The sequence below is a fragment of the Phragmites australis genome, chromosome 11, assembly GCF_958298935.1.
Source record: "Phragmites australis chromosome 11, lpPhrAust1.1, whole genome shotgun sequence".
In the NCBI taxonomy this organism is placed as follows: Eukaryota; Viridiplantae; Streptophyta; class Magnoliopsida; order Poales; family Poaceae; genus Phragmites; species Phragmites australis.
Genome location: NC_084931.1, coordinates 1,687,862 through 1,697,661, shown reverse-complemented (window position 1 = coordinate 1,697,661; position 9,800 = coordinate 1,687,862). Strand labels below are relative to the sequence as shown.

General features: G+C 44.6%; 1 protein-coding gene across 1 annotated transcript; it reads right to left on the bottom strand.

The window, feature by feature from the left end:
* Nucleotides 1-6,258: 6,258 nt before the first annotated feature.
* Nucleotides 6,259-8,633, bottom strand: LOC133885735 (zinc finger CCCH domain-containing protein 33-like). The gene has a single exon (XM_062325476.1). The coding sequence runs from the start codon at nucleotides 8,340-8,342 to the stop codon at nucleotides 6,567-6,569; it is 1,776 nt and encodes a 591-aa protein (XP_062181460.1). The 5' UTR covers nucleotides 8,343-8,633; the 3' UTR covers nucleotides 6,259-6,566.
* Between the last annotated feature and the right edge of the window lie 1,167 nt (nucleotides 8,634-9,800).

The following is a 9,800-nucleotide window of genomic DNA, read 5'->3' as shown; positions in this document are numbered from 1 at the left end:
AAGAAAAAGCTTAGGCCTGATGGTACTATTGAAAAACACAAGGCTCAGCTTGTGGCCAAGGGTTATACCTAAAAGGAAGGCGAAAACTTCTTTAACACTTATTCACCTGTTGCGAGATTGACTACTATCCAAGTGCTACTTTCTTTCGCTGCCTCACATGATCTTATCGTTCATCAGATGAACATTAAGACAACTTTCCTTAATGTAGAGTTGGACGAGGAAATTTATATGGAACAATCTGATGGGTTTGTAGTAAAAGATCAAAAAGGCATGGTGTGTAAGTTTTTAAAGTCATTGTATGGTCTTAAACAAGCTCCTAAGAAATAACATGAGAAGTTCGACAGAACTTTAACATCTGCAGACGTTTCGGTCAATGAGACAGATAAATATGTGTACTATCGCCATGGTGGGTGTGAGGGAGTTATATTGTGTTTGTATGTTGATGACATACTGATATGTGGGACAAATCTTGACGTGGTTAATAAGGTCAAGTCTTTCTTGTCTCAAAGCTTTGATATGAAAGATCAGGGTGAGACTGATGTAGTCTTAAACATCAAGCTAATGAAATGAGAGAATGGGATTACTCTCACACAATCTCATTATGTTAAGAAGGTCTTGAACCACTTTGGCTACCAGGACAACAAGTCTTCTCCCCTTATGATCCCAGTGTGATACTTCAAAAGAATAAGAAAAGTGGTAGGGACTAACTGAGATACTCTTTGATTATTAGATCACTCATGTACTTAGTTGGTGCTACAAGGCCTGACATCTCATTTGTTATGAGCAAATTAAGCTGGTTTACTTCTAACCTAGGCGATGAACATTGGCATGCACTTGAGCGAGCCATGCGTTATTTGCTTGGTACTATGAGTTATGGTCTTCACTATTCTAGGTACCTATCGGTACTGAAGGGTTATAATGATTCAAATTGGATATCTGATATTGATGGGATTTACGTCACAAGTGGATATGTATTCACTCTAGGTGGTGTTGTTGTCTTATGGAGGTCTTGTAAACAAACCATCTTGACAAGGTCAACTATAGAAGCAGAACTCACTGCGTTAGACACAGCCATTGTTGAGGCAGAATGACTACGTGAGTTGTTGATGGACTTGCCTGTGGTTAAGAAACCGGTACTGGCTATCTTTATGAACTGTGATAATCAGACGATTATTATCAAAGTAAACAGTTCTAAGGATAATGATAAGTTCACAAGGCACGTAAAGAGACGACTGAAGTCTGCCAGGAAATTAATAAACTCCAGAGTGATAACCTTGGATTATATCCAAACAGCTATTATCCTGGCAACTCCCTTCACAAAGGGATTGCTACAGAATGTGATAGAGAATGCATCGAGGGAGATGGGTATGAGACCCATGTGAGTTATACTATAGTTGTAACCTAGCCTATGTGATCGAAGATCCCGTGAATTTTGGTCTAACTGAAGGAGAGTACCTTACAACCTACTCCAGTGAAAATGTAATACTCTCGGAGATTTGTAAGGTAGGTTGGCTATTATCTTAATATGTTCTGTTGGCTTTAATAAGCAAATATGCTGTTCTGCAGAGCATTCTTAAAATAACACACCTAAATGAGCCTGAATGTTGGTCGCGGTCTATGAGACTTGGGTAATCTCTATTAAGCTCATGAAGAGACTAAGGAGTATAAATTATATGCTTCACCCGCAGGGTAGCCTACAGGCAGCCAAGTATCAGTTATGACCTTTAGTGAAACTTATTTGCACAAAACTTGCAATTCAAGGGGTGGTCTATTATTCAAGTTGTGAATGAGTATAGCTTGATATTCTAGCTGGATGTTTAACTTAATAGTCTCCACTGAAACACTAGTATATCAAACAATAGTGAAAAACATGCAAATCTCTATAGAACTTCGAGATCTGGTAGGAGATTGTTAGAATTATAAGGGGTCCATATAATTTTAATAATTCTTAATAAATCTCAAATGCCCATATTGTGGAGAGATGGTCCATGATGAGACTCATCTTCTATTAGTATAATATTGGTAATAGAGGTGGAGGTGGGTTTCTTTCTCCCAATATATATCTAAGGACTCTCACCTCATTAGAGTGAGAAGATAGACTACTAATGAGAGTAACTCTTTATTTAGGAACGCTCTTATTACGTGAGTTTATGTAAGAATTAAAATTTCTTACCTCTACCTCTCACTATCATAATGCCAATGTAGTCTACTCTATCCCAATATCGACGTGCACTAGCAACTGAGGGAGCAGGTCTCTGAAACCATCGCTCTTGAAATCTTGCATCGAGAGATGGCGAATAAGGTTTTGAGAAGTGTTTCGCGCGACTGCTCAAGTTCTTCACAATAGCTCGTCTTCCCGATCGCTTGTGCGCTGTCCACTATCATCGTCAATAAATTCGGCACGTTGTCAGCATGATAGATCGTGCCATCAACACAATGCAACTTACATCATCAACATTTTCATAGCGCAAGATCAATATGTAAGAACTATGTCACTTGTACTTTATTTTTTGCGATCCTTAATTTCAAGTATAATAGATCTAGTATATGTAATGCTACCATATACATGTCTAGATTAGGATGGTACGAACATATTAGTTTATCAGTTTACCCTCATAAATTATTTATGAATTAAATTAAACTTAAAATGCCTTATTTTCCAACAGCATCAGCCAACTGAAAATTTCCAGCTTGTCATAACCGCTACAATGACATTTCTGGTCGATGTCTCAGGCTTGGTAAATAGTGATCTAACCAGTCCAAGATGGCGTATTCAAGTTTCTGGAACCTCATTTTCATGTGGTAGCTTAATCATTTCTTCATGTTCGCTCTGGATACTGCAAAAGCTGTGAAGCCAGCGGTTTCATGATGGTTACACATCGCTGAAATCTGGTACTAACAGATACTGTAGACAATAGTCACTTGACATGGTCCAAAAATTCAGACAACGTATGAACGGAAAATTGCAGCGATTCGTCAATTGTTCTAGTTGGATATCAATGCTGCCGCGTGTGTTTCTTCTTGCTACTGGCAGCATTGTTATTGTATCAACTAATTGTACAAGAAAGTCAGACTACATTTGAGCAGCAGAGCTCAAGGGGGAAGTTGCAACTGATTTCAACCAGTTCGACAATCTGTCTCCCGAAAGAAGCACCTGCCATGCCTCAAGGTGTTCAGACCGGGATAGGAGGAACATAAGAGTGGTGAACAGGGATGACGTGATCACTCCAGAGGTGACTCTGCTCGAATCTCGAGAAGTACCAGTGTCCAAGAAATACTACTATTCAGGCAAGACGAGCAAATGGAGGTACCCATGTGTAAGAAATGTTCAGGCAAGACATGCAATTGGAGGCAACTGAACAAGGAAGGATTGACGAATGGTCAGTAGCCCTTCGGTCGTGACTTGCGTTCGGAAATACAATCATAAGCTGGTTTAGGATGATATCAAGTTCTTAACAACATGACGTGAATATGCAAACATTGCAGCAGACATAAATTCAGAGATTTCTGAACCTGAAGATCTCAGGAACCTGCATTCTCTCTGCACTGCCAGCTTTGAAACTGTGCATGCCTCTTTTTTTCTCCACATCAACTCCATGTACTAGCACCTGATGACCTGAATAGACCGATGACATGTGACTTGGTTTCGTATCAATTACTGCAAATTTCTCCAAGGTGCATATTGGTTTGATAATATTTTTGTATTTTGGTAAAGTTGCTGCTTGAGCAACTGCAGTAAACCAAGTCTTTGTAAGGAAAATAAACAATCCGTTTCCTGATACTGCGAGATTTGTCGGAGTCTCCATGGATTAGAACAACTGATCAGGTTCATGGAACAGGCTAATGAGATAAGATGCTGCAGAGACTTTTTGGAGGGGTCCAAGCAAATCGGGTTTCAAAGTTGTAACATGAAGGAAACTTTCAGGGAGGTTGGGCACTTCGATTTCTTTTCTTCAGACAAACAGGAAAATAATTTGTCGGAAAGCTTCGACGAAGATGAGGTCAATGATACGTCCCTTCCATAAGAAAGGTCTCATGATGTCAACATCGATGACAAATGTATGCCCATATAATCAGTCCCGTGAAGAGGAAAGCTTCAGTTTTCTATCAGGTCGAGGAAAGATGCTCCATTTCTTATTCAATGTTGGGAGATAAGAACTTGACATTAGATAGGACATCGCATGCTAATAGCCGAATAGGCAACATCATCTGAAACCTATCTGAAACAGGATCTGTCGCGGGTCGTTGAACCGATAAAATAGTCCAGATTGCTTTCGCAGGAAGGTTTGAATGCCTCACATGAAAACGAAGACCGAACTGATCAATTGTTCAGAGTTTCAGACAACAACAACCTCCTTGTGACGCAAGTTGGTTTTAATTTACTCCATATTGATCTCGTTTAGACATGTTACTCAAGCAGTTGCATTAGTCTTGCAGATTATGGTTTGACTGCATCCATATTAACCGCTCTAAGCAAGCATTTTCAAACAAGCATAGATTACACATGATCCTTCATTGGTAGGAAAATTCAAGTGGATGATCCTTTCCATTCTATACTCTGTAAAATAGACAAGTTAGCAGATACAAATTATCTTCACCGTATATCTTACACGATCAAACAATCTACAATCAAAGTTGGTACCCGTCTCCTCTCCTCTCAATTGTTTGGAAATCTCCAATCAATTTGGAAAGCTGCAATTAATATGTGCTATCACCATTAGAAAATATCAATGCATCATTATTTTCTTCCATCTATATCTTAATAACTAGAATCAATCTATATCTTCTATAATAATTAGATATAAAATACAAGAGTTATACAATAGCTTTTGATATCTACCATCCGTAAGTCTTAATCACATGACTAAAATTCGTATTTGGATCTACTAATTACATAACGTAATCGAATTCACTGATCCTACTCGGGCAACAACCAATCACCTCTCGTACTCTCATACCTCGCATGGTGGCATCCAACCCCGAGCCCGCTTTTCCATGCTACACGTCGGAAGTTAGCTCGACCTCCTGTTATTTTCTTTCCTTTACTTTCTGTGTCATTTCCTTTCTTTGTGCAAAGATAGATATGTTTGTACTATCTTAAGTTGAGAAGTTTTATTGATGCATCATCAGCTTGGTGTTTTTTAATTACTTTTTTCTCGTAAAATTTTTTGCCCCCATCACAATATTATTGATTCAATATATGTATAACACGTGTGTGTTTGCTAGTATAGTAAATTACAGATTGAGGAGTAGATTGGAAGACATTGGGAAGGGAGAAAGAACAGAAATAGAGGAAACAAATAGAAGCAAATGCATAACTCTACATAGAGAAAGTTAGGTAAAGGCATTACGGGATGATGAACAAATACAAGCATGTTTCATGATGAACAAAGAAATAAAAATTTCATCATGGATGACTGGATGAGAGGCCGAACAGTACATCGTTAATAATTCAATACCTGGATAGGCATAGAATACTCCAAAATCTTCTCCAACTGCAAGAACAATATTCGAGGATGATTAAGAACTGAATACTTTTTAGATGCAATAATTCAGAGTATCCAAACACAGCAGCTGCACACACGGATTAAAAAAACCAGAGACAGCATGGACGATGATACTCGGTTATCGTGCTCTATAATATACAAATATATGAACGAAGAAAAAAGAGGAAAAGGACAAATGAAAATGAAAGGCGCCTTGTTCATGAAAAGAGGAAGAGGTCCAATGTTCTAGAAGGGCAATTTTTGTCAAAGCAAAATCAACATTGGCAACAATAAGAAATAGTAAAAAAAATGAATATTGTCGTGCTCTCCTCTAATATCTTGGTGGAACTTATGCCCGGATTTTGGGGCCTTTTTTGTGTTATGTGCCTAACCCACCAACACAATAATAATTGGTTAAACCTGTTGTGCTTTAGGTTCATCCATGAATGCTTCCTTTCTGATAACAATATTGATAGTAATAAACTGGTGCATGACGCCACCATCTCCACTAAACTATCATGTGATTGCCTTGCAGTCTACCTCCTATGACCCACCAAAACTCTTGGCAAGGAGAAGTAGCAAATTTGCAAATGGCTTATATTCCTCAACTTGTTTTTTTTCTTGAAGAAAAAGAACAAGAATCAAGTATAGGAAGATATGCCCAAAGAAGAACCAGGAATATATACTGATACACAAATCCATGAGAAGAGTACAGGTGATAAGCATAGAATTTCGCATAGTGTTTGTCAATTGTCGTAAGACAGAAAGCACATAAATCAAATATTGCTGTTATCCGAATATTTTTTGTATATGGATGATCGAGTAAATAAACTCTTGCTGGAATTCTTGTATACAGCTATTTATAAACCGAAGAAAGTAGAAGTGAATATTGGCTGTTCTTCATCAATATAGAGCTCCCTTTGGGCATCCATGCTTCTTTGTTGGTGAACAATATTATTGTGAACAGCCTATATGTACTAAAGAACATCTCATATGAATCAAATTAAGCAAACAAAGGGGAAAAAATAATTGAAGGAAAGAACTTTGGTCAGCTAGATGCTATGAGCCAACGATCGTCAATTAGGCCACCATCTGCTCCTGCTCTGGCCACTGCGCAAATATGTCGCCGGCGTGGCCGTCCTTGACAAGAGAGTTCACCCATGACACGTCCGGCTCGGCGGGGGTGGCCATCGGCGCCGCTGATCGCCCGCGGAACGCGAAAGACGCGGACTTGCGGAATTTGTGCAGCTCGTCGCCCTGGACGCCCCAGTCCAGCTTGCCGTCCGGCGAGCCCCAGTCCGAGAGCATGGACGGCGTGCCAGTGGTGGCCGGCGACATGAGCGCGCGCGTGACCGGGGTGCGGCCGCCGCGGTCGATGAAGCTCTGGCTGCGCTTGGCGAACGCCGAGGCACGGGAGCTCATGATGGCCTTCGCCATGGAGTGGTCGAGCCCGAACGCAGTGTTCGCGCCGACCATGGGCGAGGTCGGCATGTGCAGCTGTGTGTCCGGCATAGAGCTGTACGCCGGCATGTCGCCGGCTTGCTTCAGAGACAGCGCGTGCAGATGGGACAGCATGGCCGGGTCAACGGAGCCGAGCAGCTCCGTGTAGTCCGGCACGTTTCTCGCGGGCGCCGCGGCGGGCATCGGCGAGCCGAGCCCGCTGGCTGAGCCCCAGCTGGCCCTCGGCGACGACACCTTGTCGAACAGCTTCTGCTGGTACTGGTCCAGCGCGAGCAGCTCGAGATCAAAGTCCAGGTCCCGCGCGCCGAGAGCCGTCTTGAGCCTGCTCGACGGGGACGAGGGCCACGCGGGATTGAGCATGCCCATGTCGAGCCCGTTGGGCGGCGACGAGCGCGGCGAGGACACAGTAGGCTGCATACCGACGGAGACAGCGGAGGGGTTGACGGCGCGGAGCTCCTCGTGCTTGTGCGCGAAGAAGCAGATGCGGCGTGCGCATCCGACCTCGTCCTTGCAGAGGCGCGTCCGGTACTGCGCCGGGTGGAGCCAGCACTCGAAGACGCCGTGTGCGTACTCGCAGTTGTCGCCTTTGCGGCAGGAGCCGCCCTTGCGGAACTCGGGGCAGGGCACGCAGCTGTAGGAGTAGCGGCGCGGGTCGCGGCGACGCGCGTTCTCGCCGGGGTGCACGAAGGGGCACTCGGTCCAGTCGTGGGAGTACGCACGGGAGCAAGGCTTCACCTTGAAGCTGTACATGCGGAACTCGTCGGTGCTGAAGAGCCCGCTTTTGAGGTCCGGGAGCGTCAGGTCCGGCGGGTACTCCTTCCGCGGCTCCGGGGCTGGAGGCGGTGAGGTGGACTTCTTTGGGGAGGACGACGGCGACACCACCGGGGACTTGAGGAGGACGCGGAGGGACCTGTCCTTCTCAGCGGCGGTGGATCGCGGGAGGAGGTCGCCGGCTCGGAGGCCGGAGAAGGCCAACGCGTCCGCGGACGCGCCCGCGGCGAGCAGGAGGTGCGTGGCCGCGACGGCGTTCGCGGAGCTGCCGGCCGCGGCGAGGTGGAGCGCCGTGGCGCCGTCCGTGCCCGACGCGCGGGCCGCCTCCGACGGCGCAACGGACAGGACGTACGCCAGCACCGCCGTGCTCCCGTAGAGCGCGGCGACCATGGCCGGCGTGCGCAGCTCGAGGCGAAGCCGGCCGGCGCCCGCCGCTGACGGCCCGTACCAGTGGCACGCGGCGTCCAAGGCCGAGACTTTCTCGTCCTCCACGGCGCGCCTGAACTCCACGACGTCATCCGCAGCCGCCAGCTCCAGCAGAACGGAGGCCATCACCGCCGAGTCCTTGGCCGTGGCTGTCGCCGTCGGCGGCGGTGTCGACGGCTTGCGCGGGCCTGAGCACATAGTGAAGTAAGCAAAAGACGAGTTCTTGGCAAGAGCCGAAGGCTCGCGTTCTCGTTCACAGGTAAGGATCGATATGGTTCTTGGTTAATCCCAGCGCAGCGCTTGCTGCTTCCTGGTTCGTCTAGAGGAGGGGACGCGTACCAGTGTACCACGCGGTGGTGCGGTAGGTGGGTGGCTTGAGATTTGAGAAGCAAGAGGAGGAGAGCGGGGTATATGTAGAGACTAGAGAGGGAGAGAGAGAGAGAAAGTAGTAGGAGAGGGAATAATAATGGAGGATGGAGCGGGGAAAAGGATGGCTGGGGTGGGGGCTGAAAGAGATAAGGGAAGAAGGACACGAAGCAGCTCGGATGGTCTCTCTCCCTCATCAGACCTCTCCCTCTGTGGCTTTCGCAATAGTTTGGTTGCTCTATGGTTTATTTACAGAAAAATGATTTTATATGTTTCTGGGGGTTGGTTTGGATTGTTTTTTTTTTGTCGCCATGCTCGCGTGGTCAAAAGGAGGACGCGCACAAGTCGTTGCTTCCTCCTCCTTTCGTTTTTCTCAAATTTTTTCCCTGAGTTGCTTTCGGTTCTCTTCCTCCTCCAACACAGATGATTTTTTTAAAAAAATATTCTGATTTTGGTTTTTTTTAAGGTGAAGGTCTGAAGCATGTTGCCATGGGATAAGGTACACATGTTTCTTTGGTAGGGAACATTTCGTCGGAGGGCCACCTCTTGACGATAAATCATCAGAGAGTACAGTAGATAATTTCTTTTACAAATTATCTAGAAAAGAAAATATTTATTACGCCGCTGAAAAATTATTTGTTTCACGATAACTCAGTCAATGTAAAGATGACATGTTGGTCCGCATTAGTGGTATCTAATGAACATCTAAAGTGCTACGAGACAGTTTTTTTAGGAAAATACATGTAACAATTGTTGGACTGTGAATCTATCTAAGTATATATTACTAATTGGCCAACAAATAAGCTCATCCTTTATAATAGAAAAATAAATAAAAAATTGAAACATAGCTCAATACAGGAGGTGTAAAAAGAAAGAAGAGTTAAAACATGCAAGAGGATGATCGATCTATTCAAATCATGGAAAAAACAAACGTCCTCTCAAAAAAAATATAATATATTCTTTGTCACTCATAGACGACGTAGATGCGCTAGTGGTTCAACTAGCGGATACTATTGCCCGCTTTGCAGCACCGAAAGGGGATGAACACGGTGTCAGGTGGGAAGACGTTGGCACTAAGAATGTCACAAAGTGTAGTGATGTTGAAGCGGGAGACGAGCTCGGGTCGCATATCCAACACCGAATGACTGAGGCAGATGTAACAAAAAAAAAGAATCCCAATGACCCGTATGGACACAGACATAAACAGAGAAAAGGATCGAAAGGGAAGGATACATGTGTTGCAGCACCAGGCTTGGACCCATAGCTCAAGGTCACGACATTAGCCAGGTG

Coding starts and splice junctions, on each gene's coding strand:
- LOC133885735 (XM_062325476.1), bottom strand. CDS start 8,342: ATGTGCTCAGGCCCGCGCAAGCCGTCGACACCGCCGCCGACGGCGACA.